Source organism: Pelobates fuscus, chromosome 5, assembly GCF_036172605.1.
Source record: "Pelobates fuscus isolate aPelFus1 chromosome 5, aPelFus1.pri, whole genome shotgun sequence".
NCBI classification, from domain to species: domain Eukaryota; kingdom Metazoa; phylum Chordata; class Amphibia; order Anura; family Pelobatidae; genus Pelobates; species Pelobates fuscus.
This window is the reverse complement of record NC_086321.1, coordinates 253,228,368-253,242,459: the sequence shown is the minus strand read 5'-3', so window position 1 is coordinate 253,242,459 and position 14,092 is coordinate 253,228,368. Positions and strand designations below refer to the sequence as shown.

Sequence of the window (14,092 nt, the reverse complement as noted above, 5' to 3'; positions counted from 1 at the left end):
GCACCCAGACTACTTCAATTAGCTGAAGTGATCTGGGTGCCTACAGTGTCCCTTTACTTTACATACGAAAATTAAAAAAAAAAAAATATCCTGTGTAAATTGTCATACATCACTGTTTTATTGCTGTGTGAAATAGTGATTATGTACTATGTGATACATCCTGGCTTTCTTTTTGTTTTACTTCAGAACACTCAATAAAATAAAAAAATGTCATGTTCCTTGTTTGTTTTAACATTGCAAGGTCACTGAGGGTAAGCACTTATTTTCGAGAAGTAACATTTTTATCGTTGCAAATAATGTAATTTGTGTGCATGTAATACCTTGCAGTAATGTTAATAATAATGTAATGTACTATGGGTAAGGATGTTACTATAGAAACAAATGAAAATAATGTTTTACAGATATGTGGAGTGATATTTTGATGTGCCTGTATGACTAACAGAAGAGGTTTTTTTTGTTTGTTTGTTTTTAAACTCATGAAGTGTTCAGAAATGTATTGTTAGGGCTCAGCTGAAAGGAGTTAAAAAAAAAAAAATGCTGTACCATTTTGTAGACCATTTCAAATCACCAATATTTCTTGCTACCATATTTATGGTTTTAATGTAAACCGTGATAACTGATCACCATGGATATAATACATTTTTCATTGTAATACATTGTATTTTCAATTGATTTAGGATCCGTTATGATATAACTTCCTGTTTAGTGTGCCAGTTCTCCATGATCAGAGGTCCCACAGTGTTATGGTATTCTAGCACCTATACCCCCAATCCCACATGGCTCCTGCTTCTCTCTGATGCGATTCTCCCTGCTTGGGAACACTTCTCTTATCAGGGTAATCATCTCCCATGAAGCCAACATGCTCATTGGTTGAGAGGACAAGAGTGACATCTGTCCTATGTTACAGCAAGCATGAGACAAGTTTGCAAAAAGCATACTGCCTTTGGGAGGGTTCTCCTGGTCTCTTCTGTTAATAAGTTGTCAGCATAGAACTGATTGACAGGGAATGGTATGGTTATATTTATAAATAGATTTTTTTTTTTTTTCAAGACAAACCTTCACTGATAATTCTGCTAGTATGATGTGTACATTATTTTTATTGGTTTGCAGTGTCCCTTTAAACATGGTTTCATATTATTACAATTATAAAGCTTTCTTGGGAAGAGATTTAACATTATTTTCAGGGTCTAAGGAGAAAGACATTCTCTGCACTGCCTTTTGGCATAAAATGTGTTATAGTGATACTTTTTTTTTCCACATCAGGGAAGCTTTTATCTTTTAATGAGAAAATGCATAATTTGCTAATGCAGGATGGTTTAAAGTATACACTACTAGAATAAACTATGCCTTTAAGAAACAGCAGTTTGGGGAGTAAAGAAGAGCTTTGTCCCATTAAACTTGTGCAGAAATGAAGAGGTGTTGAAGATTATTAAACAGACTTGTCTGGGGCATTGTATATGATCAGCACCTGCTATCATGGGGAAAATGCTTGCCAAGACCTGTTAAATAATGGTGTTTACAACCAAATGTACACTGTAAAACTGCTTCTGCTACAAGCGTGTTCATATTCAGCAGTTCTAGTAACGCACTGGGCTACATTGTGCCCACTGCGTATGAACATTATTATTCTATTAGATAAATAGATATTTGGTCTCTTTGATGAGATTAAAGGAAATAGACTTAGGATAGAGGAGTTACTTTAGATTTATATTATTCAAGCACTATCTAATCATGTCAGACACCAAACATGTAAGAGCAGAAACTGGTGTAATATTAGTTTTGGCATCATACTTTTTAGACCTTTTTTGAGTGTTGTAAGGAGTACCCAACTTGCAAATATAGGTGAGGCCCTAACAGGATGGAAATGAACTGCAAGTACCTTCAGGGAGATAAGAAACAAAAGCTGGTTAAAAAAAAAAAAAAAGTAATCATGTTCCTGAAACTTGCAAAGATCACGATTACAGAAAACAATCAATAAAGAAGTCAGGCCAAAACATGATCAGGGTTAATTAATTACAATGTGAGCTTTTATAAATTCAAAGTGAATTAAAAAATTTTAGGCCACAATAGTAAAACTAAATGTATTGATTTCTTGGTGAATTTATCCAGTTTGTCTATTGTGGCCTGAAAATGAAAATTCACTTTGCAATAAAGGGCCACTGTAACTTCTTAATCTAATTAAAGTGGTTATAGTGTCTGAAGTCCCATGGTGCCATAGTTGGAATGTATCTCCCAAGAAAAGAGAGAACGATTTTGACATAAATCTTATGTAAACTTAGATCTAAAAATCATTTATTGTGCTGCGCAGATCCTGAAATTCTCAGCATTTGATTGGCGCTAAAGCATCAGTTAAACTATTGTACTTGCCTATATTAATAGACTGAATATGTGTTTTGGTGTATATATCATGCCCCTGCAGTCTCCTTGCTCAATTCCCTGCCATTTAGGAGTTAAATCACCTTGTTTATGGAGCTTTAGCCACAACTCCCTACATGTAACATGCACAGCCTTTCTAAATACTCCCTGTATAGTGAGATCAAATGTTTACACTTCCTTTATTGCAAATTCTGTTTAATTTAGAAATTCTTATCTCTTGCTCTGTAAATAGCTTGCTAGACCTTCCAGGAGACTCCTGTATATGATTAATGTTTAATTTACAGACCAGGCGGTAAATTTTTTTTTTCTAAAGTAAGTTAGCATCTGATTGAAAATGAAACAATTTTTTTCATGCAAGCTGTGTCAGTCACAGCCAGGGGAGGAGTGGCTAGAGCTGCAACGTCCAAAACAAAAGTGATTTAATTCCTAACTGGCAGTGAAGCTTCAGAGGAATGATCTATACACAAAAACTGCTTCATTAAGCTAAAGTTGTAATGGTGACTAAGGTGTCCCTTAAATTATGCTTTGATAGATGTGTGTACCCTGGGCTCAGAGTCTAATGTAGAATTAACTCTGCATTCTGCCTTAAGTGTGATTTTTGTAGTTGCCATTTTTCAGGTCATCATAAGACAAACTCATTTTATATAGTGGAGTAATACTAGTAGTGACCTACTAATGACAAGGTTTTACAAATTCAAACAGAATATGATGACTAAGTGGATATGCTTTTGAGCCAGTATTTGTTTTGTTTTTATTGCAAATTAGCATAATTTGAATGCAAAGTGAATTTCAAATGTAAGTATGTTTCCAGTTTGGCTATTGAACCTTGAATTTGGCATTCCATTTGGAGTGTCTTGTACTTTGGAGCTCGGACTTTTTCTTATTTACATTGCTTATTGAGATTTTTTTCATTTGTGGACTACAACTATGACTTGACAGACACGGCATTAAAACTCACAGTAATGTGTGGTGCGTATGAGTGTATCAGAAAACAAAACATACAGAGTGTATCCGTTTATTGCCAGATGAGTTGCAGACAGTGAGTGGAAAGTTTCTGGATTGTACTAGCACATGCTATAGAAGAATGTAACTTCTGTGACATATGCCACTTAACCCCTTAAGGACCAAACTTCTGGAATAAAAGGGAATCATGACATGTCACACATGTCATGTGTCCTTAAGGGGTTAAAGGAAAACTTTGGTGTCATACAAAAATGTATTCCTAACAATAGCATGTCCCATGGCCCCCCACCCCCAGTGATGTAAAGGGTTAAATAACTTTTTATTCACTTACCAGATTCAAGTACCAAGTGCTAAGTCGCACTCCACCGGCAACTGATGGGGGGACCCAATGCATGACAAACCCACGTGCAGTGGCATTGTTTTTTTGTTTTACTGGGATTCCGTTTTATTTAAAATCTTCCCCATAAACCTGATGCATCATAATTAGGAAATCTCATTATTTCAGAATTTTAAAGGGACAATCCAGACACCTAAAGCACTTTACATTATTAAAATGTGTGTCAAGAGGGTGTCCTTTTTCTCTCATTTTGGAAAAAGTGCAGATTTCAATAGAATTGACACTTTTAAAACTTAATTTGCTTACAACCATCTTTAGGGTGTTACTTCCTGGTTTGGATAGCTCAGCGGAGATAAACTCAAGAGGCAGCAATTGCTCAGAGCACCTACCTTGTAAAGAGGTCTCATTAAGCTGTATTGGGACAACTGTGATTGGACAGCCACAGAAAGTTTAGGTGTGGTTAGAAAAGAATGGCTTTCAAAGGCTTCAGACAGGAGATCTGCAATTTGTGCAAGCTGTTTATCAATATAACTTAAATGAAAATGTGCATAAATAAAGATATGCAAGCTTTTATTTGGGATATATTTAATAAGTTATTTTTTATTCATTTTGTATTTGGGCAGTGGCGTGTCCCTTTAAAATCCATTCTGTTGCTTGAACGGAGTGCACACATTGTTTGAAGCTGTGCACATGAGTCTAAAACACTAGGATAAAGGTTGATACTGTAGTGTAAATCACTACAGTCATGTCTAGCATACAAATTGATTCATACCCTGTCAAGGTTCTATCAGAATAATATGCATAAGTGAAAGGAACTGTTCGATAGCTTTCTGGCACTATAACTAGAGGCTATAGTCCATGGTGTCTACCTTTAAGTCAAAGTAATACACTAATACAGATAATTTTAAAGCCTTCACAAAGGTTTCCTTCCATCTGTACTTGCATCCTACATGCTTAGATTTCATGCCTTCTGTCATTGCCTTCTGCTCTTTTCCCCCGTAAAATATGTATGCTAAATTATAGTGAACCTTGTATATAAATATACAACAGGCGCTTCTGTATGGAATTATATTACAGATTGTTGAATGTATTTGAAGTGCTTTCATCTAATAAGACAAATGGTTCACTGTCTGAGCAATGCCCTTTTTTGTATTTTCAGAGTTTCCCTACACAGCAGTCTCTTCTTGTGCTCAGTCTGCTGTTGCTGCAGTCTCCAGCTAGTCAGCAAACACACATGTTAAATCTAGGTAAGATTGATGTTTGTTTACAGAATTATATTGGTCAGATGTGTACCTTGCTCACATGGGGCAAATGCTAAATGTGGAGTACTTTTATATTCCATTGATTTCCAGGTCTATTTTTAGTATTCGATTCCCCAATCTTTCTTAAAGGGACACTATAGTCACCCAGACCATTTCAGCTCAATAAAGTAGTCTGGGTGCCAGGTCCCTCATGTTTTAACCCTTCACATGTAAACCTAGCAGATTCAGAGAAACTGATATGTTTACATAGCAGGATTAATCCAACCTCTAGTGGATGTCTTCCTGACAGCCGCTAGAGGCACATCTGCGACGCTGGATGCGAAATTCGCATCCAACGTGCAGGACGTCCATAGGAAAGCATTGAGAAATGCTTTCCTATGGGCTGTTTGAATTTGCGCGCGGCACTTGACGCACGTGCGCGTTCTGTTCCACTCGGGAGCTGACGTCGGCGGGGGAGGAGAGGTCACCAGCGCCGAGGGAGCCCGGCGCTGGATTAAGGGAGGGGAACACTGAGGGTGAGGGTACCCTTAGGGCACTATAGTGTCAGGAAAAGGTGTTTGTTTTCCTGACACTATAGTGATCCTTTGATACAAAATGATCAGAGGTTAGTTATACTGGATTATAACAAGCAGATCTATACTACAGCCTGCATCTGCATTCTAGAATGAAACTAGCGGGGTGGTTTTGTCACTTATTGCATTATATAATATGTAACTAATGTGAATCATCCCTAAGTAAGAACATATGTTGAAAATTACTTTCTCTTGATAGACCCAAGTTTTTCATTTTCTGTATTGTCCATTAGCATTGAAGATCCTATCATGTTCAGGGGACAAGAAAACTCCAGCCATAGCCCACATCATGGTAATGCCTCTGCTCCATGTTTTATCTTCATCGACCCTGGCTAACTGCTTCTTAGAAGAGGGTGGGGGTGCATCCCTGGAACAGATGGTTCTAACTCTTTTGGAAAAAGTGCAAGATGTGGACAACAATGCAGATGTATTTGCGGTAAGTCAAACATATTGCTGTTCTTTAATTTTGCCACCATTACAAAAATATAATCACAGGGGAACTAGCGTATGTGCTGTATTTTGTTAGAGCTGAAACATCAAAGAGATTATTTACCATGTATAGCCAGCGTTCAGGAGAGGTGGAATAAAGAAAATTAGCAGAGGAATGAGAAAGCATATATAGTGGTCCCAAGCCACTTCCTAAAATTCAATGAATGGAATATCATTCTTTATTTAATATAGCTCTATCCAATATATTGTGCAATGATGTTCTCCCCTCTGAAATCTTCTATTTAATGTCATTTGTATGAGCAGTAAGTGTTTATTTATTCTGAGACCTTCTTGGAGTAAAAACATATGATACCGTAATTAAAAGGGCACTCTGGCTACCACAATGACTTAATCTCAATGAAGTCTTCATGGTGTCTAGAAATTCATGGTGCTATCTTACCTTAAGGAATAAGACCCCAGTAAAAACATTCTACGATGGTGTAACTACTTACAATGGATGGGGTTGTGCACTGCTGTTAAAGAAACTACTTCAGGTTACTTGGAGTGCTCCTTTAAAGCATTTTATTGGTGTTGGCCTGATTAATATGCACTGAGTGAACTGCCTTTAATCCACAACCTGGCTGCAGACAGTCAGAGAAAATATAAACAGGTAGTGATAGCCTTATAATATTCCTCCCTGGGTGTCCTCTCCTTCTAATGCAGGTTGTTTTGTAGTTCAGATCATTCAGTACTGTCATTATCTGAGCTGTGCATACATTTGATAAGGAAGTCTTTTTCTGGAGTGAGGGGGCGTGGCTAAAGAGGCTGGCTTAAACTGCAGCATTCTGCAAAACATTTATTGTTTTGTGCAAAAAGTTTTTGACAAAATAATTGTAAAATTGGTAAATAGATTTGGACACATCAGGTTTGACTTCAAATATACCTGTTGTTTCGCTCCAATAAGAACATACCAAGCTTGAATTTAATCCAGCTTTTCCCATTCTAAAATTACAATACATCGGATAAGCATTGGCTAATTATTTTTAAATTATTTCTTATTGTAATTTCAGCATTCTGAAACTTTCCCTCTTCCTGTAACTACCTTGCACTACCCACTGGCTCTAACTTTAAATATGTTGAACAAGCTCAGCGAGAGCAGCACAGCTGCATATGACTGGCTGTCATCCGTGTCCTCCACACTTCCATTTGCTACTCAAGTCCCTGGCTATGTCTCTCTGCTGCTGACTTACCTTCTCATTAACCAGTCTGGACAAGCACTATGCAAAGCACTGAAAGTCACCACAGAAGTTGCTAAGGCAGATTCGTCTCAGGTAAATACATTGCTTGAATTTTGGAAACAGAACAAAAAATGTTACCAATGCATCAAAAACATCAATGTACACTTTGAGATTTTAGAACATTGTAATGGGCATTAACCCGTAATCTCTCTTGTTAATATCACGTTTAATGCCCTCCTCTAATTCAATCTGGTTACTTTCAGTTTCGAAAACAAAATCTCTAATGAGACAGAAGGAAAATATCCTAATTTTGTCCAGCCTGGGTAACCGTAGTAGGTTTGGTGGTCAGGTTATAATTGGCTTTGAGTTGGGAAGGAAACCCAGTTGATAAGTGCAGTTTCTACATTGTGTGCGTAACTGAGAATGAGTCTTTGGGTGATACTCTGTTTTCAGATACTCTGTTTTTGACAGACTGCTCTCAAATGCCTTGACAAAAAAAAAAAAACAGGAGTTTATAGACTTTTAGCACCTAACCACTACAATGAATGATAGTGTTATAGTGCTTAAAATGTCCCTATTTATGGGAAACATGGTGCATTTGTCATTTAACTGATAATGTACAGGTCACCTATATTAGAGCAGCTGCTCTTAATCACTGGTTTGGGACCCAAAATATTTCCATGCCATTTCATTAGTGTGTCTGCAGTTAATAGATCTAAAATAATGAATGATGTTTATACTTCTCAAACTGCTGATTTTAAAGTGTTGTATAGCTAAAAGAAAAGAAACAAAAAAAATAAAAGTATTTTCCATACATTTAAAAATCATCTTCCTGCTCCCATGTAATAATGACTCACCATAAAAACCATAAATGCTCATATTTGAACTGCTTAAAATTCAGATCACCTTACATTGTCTTGATACCGGAGAAACTGACGGAAGCCAAGCACAGAGAGATGGACACAGGTTTCTTCAGGAAGGAAGAGATTCTTTATTCGATTCACCGACCGGGACTCAGAGGGACTAATGTCACCAAAATACAACAAGATCTGAGCCCCGAACAATAGTGTAGGCTCCATATACAGGCATGTAACTCCTCCCATAATAAGCTCCACCCACACATACTCTTACCCAATCAATCGAACAAGAACTAACTTCCTGTTTGACCACATGGCTTGCCCAGCACAATGGAGGAGGGGAATACTACATCCTGTATTCTCGCACATGCTCCGTACACTACTGATTGTATCTTTGCCACGTGCAACCAGCCGACCGATACACCAGTATACGCACGTACACATGCCACGTGGTAATCTCGGCCTACTAAATTTATTTTCACCGGGAATCCACCACATTTCCCCCTTTGATGCTTCTGATATTTTCACAATTCCAGAGGCATCACTTAACCATAGTTTGCATATACCTCAGGTTGCCATGAACCAGACCAGACTTTGCGACTCCCTAAAGACATGAATCCCTCAACATTCCTCTTCCTGTACTAGTTCTCCCTGATTTAGAGCCTCATATCTATATATAGCCATTATCTGTGCAGCAGCCTTTCTCTCTATATCTGCTATTTTCTCTGCTATATTTTCTATAATGCCCTGCACAGACCTAACTACCAAAGGAACAAGACATGGTAGGAGAAGACACAGCATCAAGATTAGCATGACTCCACCTACCAATGCCTTAAGTCCTCCAAACTGCTCATACCAGTTACCAAACCAACTACTTGGATTATACCCTTTCCATACCCGAGTAGGCACATGCGCTAGTTTAACCATATGGCTAGTAAGCTCAGCTATTGCTTGCCCTTCATCATCTATTTGAAGACAGCAATTGCTTAGGTTAAACTTCCCACATACACCTCCCTCTACTGCCAATAGATAATCCAAAGCTAATCTGTTTTGGTAAACGGCTGTCCTCATCCTAGTATTATGCTTCGCTAGGAGATTGAGCGCTTGCGATGTCTCATTGGTAATTATCTCAACCACTGCCTGTAACCTTATAATATGATTGAGCATATATATTGGGGTTCTATATCCAAAAGTACCATCCTCTGCCCATGTAGCTGGCCCATAATAATCTATAATGCGCTGGGGAGGCCATTCATTATCTTCCCAGGTACCTATCTCTAGGGGCCCTCTTTTCTTTCTATGATTCACATCATATACTTTAACTCCCAAAGTCTCTCCTGTTTCAATAGGCAACAAGAAGAAGGATGGTTTGAGCATACCTAACACACATGCCCCTTCCCAGTCCTGTGGTAACTCTGAATAGGCTTTCTTACCACAGATCAAGTACAAATTTGCTGGGGCTTTCCAACTAGATGTAATAGATCAAACCACACGTCCTTTAAATTGGTATAACTTGCAAACGGGTTAGGTGGTTCTGAGACATTTGAAGCCGACCACCAAGTTGTATTCTTTGTATTATCATCATAAGCTTTTTGCCCTAGACAAGTCAATTCTCCTACAGATGTGTTAAACATTATTCCTTTCCTTGCTATGCAAACATAACCTATAATGGAGGTCTTTAATCGCCACTCAGATTTACCTCTAACACTTATTTGATAATCGGCTTGAGAAGATATTATTTGTTCAATTGTCTCAGAACCAGAATACATTACCTCCTTTGCTTCCCAGGGCCATTGGTCTCCCATATTAGTACCTCCACACACATAGCAGTTGGTCACATTAAGACTACCAGCAATACTTTCAGCTAGATCAATAAACAGGTTCTTAGCATTATGGGGGATCTTATTTTCTACACTCATCTCTTCATAAAAAGAATGGAAAACCTGATGAGTTTGGGATGCTACGGTATCTGTCTCTATCCCTATAAATAATATTGTCCCAGGATCCAAACCCGTCCCATATATCTGAAACCCAAATAAGTTTCCGAACCTATCTATAAATTGTTCAGGATTATTGATAAGTATATGGACTGGATTACATTCCATAGACTTACAATATGGTCTGGTAGGCAACTTAGTAACAATCATATCCCTATCTACTGTCTGTCCCCAAGTTGCCCACCCTACACAAGACCAATATGGACAATAATTATAATCCTTATCTGGGCATTTTGGATTTACATACTTATTTCTACTACTGGGGCAAATATACTTATCATTGGACCCATACGCTCTTTCCCATTTAAGATCCCCGCATACATTCCACGGTTTCCTACCACTTGATATCGCCTTACATGCATCAAATAGCAGAACACCCGAAGAATGTACGGTTTCTAATACTGTCTTATTTATTAGGGTCCCCTGTGAGTCTCCATTCCGGAGGCTCAACCAAATTGTACGGGGTTGATACTCTGGATTGAAGCACTTAGGTTCTCCTACTCCTAAATGGCATACACTATAATCTATACCTAAGTATCTACACCTAGATACATATCCTTTACACTCATATTGTGAATGCCAAATAAGGGTCTGGGAAATATGATTACCTGTTATAGTAGTCTTAATGCAAACCTCACAGCTAGGTGTGTCGGTACCTCTACCTTCCTGAATAATTAAAAACACAAATATATACATTATCAGGTGCATTTCTCTTGACGTCTTCATCCTCATTCTTCGTCCGTGTGATGGCACCTCAGCTTTCAGGATGTAAGGGCTGCAAGGAATGGAGTTCTTCAGGTCCTCTCTTCCCTTCACAGAGGTCCCTTCAAGACACTCTGGCTATGTCACGTGGGTAAGTGGTCAGGCTTTATTATGGCCGTCAAAACACTTACTTGCTGATCTCTTTAATCACACTTGGAATCCCGATATCTCCTCGTCACTCCGACTGAGTTGTGCGCTTTAACTGGATCTTGCAGGCATTCTCTGGATCTGGTGTAGCTTGCCAAGAATCTACTGATGCTGGTTTAACCCTGGAGTGATGAATCCACGGAGTCACTTCGGCCACCTTTATAGCTGTAGGGGTAGACAAAAGAACAACATAAGGACCCCTCCACTTAGGCCCCAACGGTACACTGTTCCACTCTTTTATACATACTTGATCTCCTGGATGATAACTATGAACAGGGGGATAAATATTCACAGGTAATCTATCTTGTGCCCACTTCAGTACCTGCTCCATAGTTTTACCCAACTCTACAACCTGCTGCCGGGTAATTCCTTCTCCCAACTGACTCAAATCCCCCCTTAAGTTACCAAGTACGGGAGGTGGACGCCCATACATGATTTCAAAAGGTGAGAGACCAATCCTTCTGGTAGGTGTACTACGAATACGCAACAGAGCTATGGGCAAAAGAACATTCCACTTAAGCTGAGTCTCTTGACACATCTTTGCCAATTGGTTCTTAATAGTTCTGTTCATCCTTTCTACTTTCCCAGAGCTCTGAGGTGTATATGCCGTATGAAGCTTCCACTTAATACCAAGCATATGAGTCAGTTGTTGTAGGCACTGGTGAACAAAGGCTGGACCATTATCCGATCCTATAGAGCATTGTAGTCCATATCGGGGTATTATTTCTCGCAACAGAAATCGCACAACTTCTCTTGCTTTCTCTGTACGAGTAGGACATGCTTCTACCCAACCTGAGTAGGTACACACAACTACTAGTAGGTAGCGATGTCCACCGGATTTAGGCATTATCGTATAGTCTATTTGAAGATCGGACATAGGGAGTCCCCCCATATACTGGACTCCCGGTGGTTTCACTGGTCCTTGCCTTGCGTTATTCTTGGCACATATCACACATCTTCGTACAATGGCTTGAGTCAAGTTGGACAATCTTGGTATGTAGAAATGTTTCCTGAGAGATTCTTCCATACTATCTCTTCCAGAATGTGTCCCGTTATGATAGTTCTGGACAATTTCTACAGCTAGTGATGCTGGAATACTATTCTTCCATCTTCTAACTGATACCAATTGTTCTCCAGGTACTTCCCAGCTTCAGTCTTTAACCACTCTTCTTCTTGAGCTGTATAAACTGGAGTCCATTGAGACAGTGGGGTCGGTATAAGAGCAGCTATATGTTCCACATACTCCTGTCTTCCTGATTCAGCGGCACGCTTAGCTGCATTATCTGCCATCCGATTTCCTTTGGTTACATCACCATCTCCTTTCAGATGCGCCCGACAATGTATGATACCAACTTCTTTCAGTTCCCACACGGCTTCCAGTAGTTGTAATATCTCAGCTGCGTACTTGATTTCTTTACCCTCTGAGTTCAATAATCCTCTTTCTTTATACAAAGCTCCGTGGGCATGAGTGGTTAAAAACGCATACTTGGAATCCGTGTAGATGTTCACTCTTAAACCTTCAGCCAATTGTAACGCTCGTGTGAGTGCAATTAGTTCTGCCTTCTGTGCCGATATTCCTTTTGACAATGGCCGAGCTTCTATCACCTTGTCTATGGTTGTTACTGCATATCCTGCATAGCGAATCCCTTCTTTCACATAACTACTGCCGTCCGTATAGTACTGGACATCAGGGTTCTGAATGGGAAAGTCACGAAGGTCTGGTCTACTTGAGAATACTTCATCCATCACCTCCAGGCAATCATGTTGACTCTCAGTAGGTTGTGGCAAAAGGGTAGCTGGATTTAAGGTATTGACAGTCTCTAAATGCACTCTTGGGTTTTCACACAACATAGCTTGATACTTAGTCATGCGGCTGTTACTAAACCAATGATTGCCTTTATAGTCCAGCAACGTTTGTACTGCGTGCGGGACTCGCACATAGAGTTCCTGACCCAGAGTAAGCTTATCAGCTTCAGCTACAAGCAGGACGGCGGCAGCTACGGCTCTTAGACAAGGTGGAAGACCACTGGCCACTGCATCCAGTTGTTTGGACATATATGCAACAGGTCGTTGCCATGATCCCAAGTACTGTGTCAATACTCCCACAGCCATTCGTGTACATATAAGTAGAATGGGCATGTATGATCAGGTAGACCTAATGCTGGGGCACTTATCAAAGCCTTCTTCACATCTTCAAATGCCCTTTTCTGTTCAGGGGTCCACAGGAAGGGATCGTGCTCTGTACCTTTTATAGCTGCATAAAGAGGTTTCGCCAATATCGCATAACTGGGAATCCATATCCTACAGAAGCCTGCTGCCCCCAAGAATTCCCGCACTTGTCTTCTATTCTTGGGTATTGGTATTTGGCATACAGCTTCTTTTCTCTCTGGCCCCATTATTCTTTGACCTTCAGAGATATGGAATCCCAGATACTTGACAGTTGGCTGACACAACTGAGCTTTCTTCCTGGACACCTTGTATCCTGCCTTCCAGAGAATGTGTAGTAAATCATGTGTTGCTTGCTGACATATTTCTCTTGTAACTGCCGCTATCAACAAATCATCTACGTATTGCAATAGTACACACTCTCCTGGGATGGACTTGAAATCCAGTAAGTCTTGACTTAAAGCTGATCCAAATAGGGTAGGTGAATTTTTAAACCCTTGGGGCAGTCTTGTCCAAGTCATCTGGCGTTTCGAGCCCGTTACAGCATTTTCCCATTGGAATGCGAAGATACACTGGCTTTCCGCAGCAATTCGAAGGCAAAAGAAGGCATCTTTGAGATCTAGGACAGTAAAATAGGTAGCCCCGCCCGGAATTAAAGCAAGCAGGTTATATGGATTGGGCACAACTGGGTGTATACTTACGACCGCATCATTGACTGCTCTCAAGTCCTGCACAGGGCGATACTCATCTGTACCGGGCTTTTGAACAGGCAACAATGGGGTGTTCCAGGGGGAAGTACAGAATTTTAGGATACCATATCTTATGAACTTATCCAAATATGATTGTATATTCTTCTTGGCCTTTTGTGGGATATGATATTGTCTTAAGCTCACTGGATAAACCCCAAGTTTCAGTTCGATTTGAATTGGTGGAATATTGCAAGCAAGTCCTGGTGGGTTGTTCTCTGCCCACACTCCTGGTATATT

At 39.6% G+C, this 14,092-nt stretch overlaps 1 protein-coding gene across 2 annotated transcripts in view; it reads left to right on the top strand.

The window, feature by feature from the left end:
* The window catches only part of FOCAD (focadhesin), a 207,238-nt gene that overhangs the window by 82,856 nt on the left and 110,290 nt on the right, over window positions 1–14,092 (top strand). For both annotated transcript variants that reach the window (XM_063455217.1, XM_063455218.1), the window contains exons 9-11: window positions 4,836–4,923; window positions 5,744–5,946; window positions 7,010–7,270. In XM_063455217.1, the coding sequence (XP_063311287.1) occupies window positions 4,836–4,923; window positions 5,744–5,946; window positions 7,010–7,270 (552 nt within the window). The remainder of the gene's footprint in view (window positions 1–4,835; window positions 4,924–5,743; window positions 5,947–7,009; window positions 7,271–14,092) is intronic.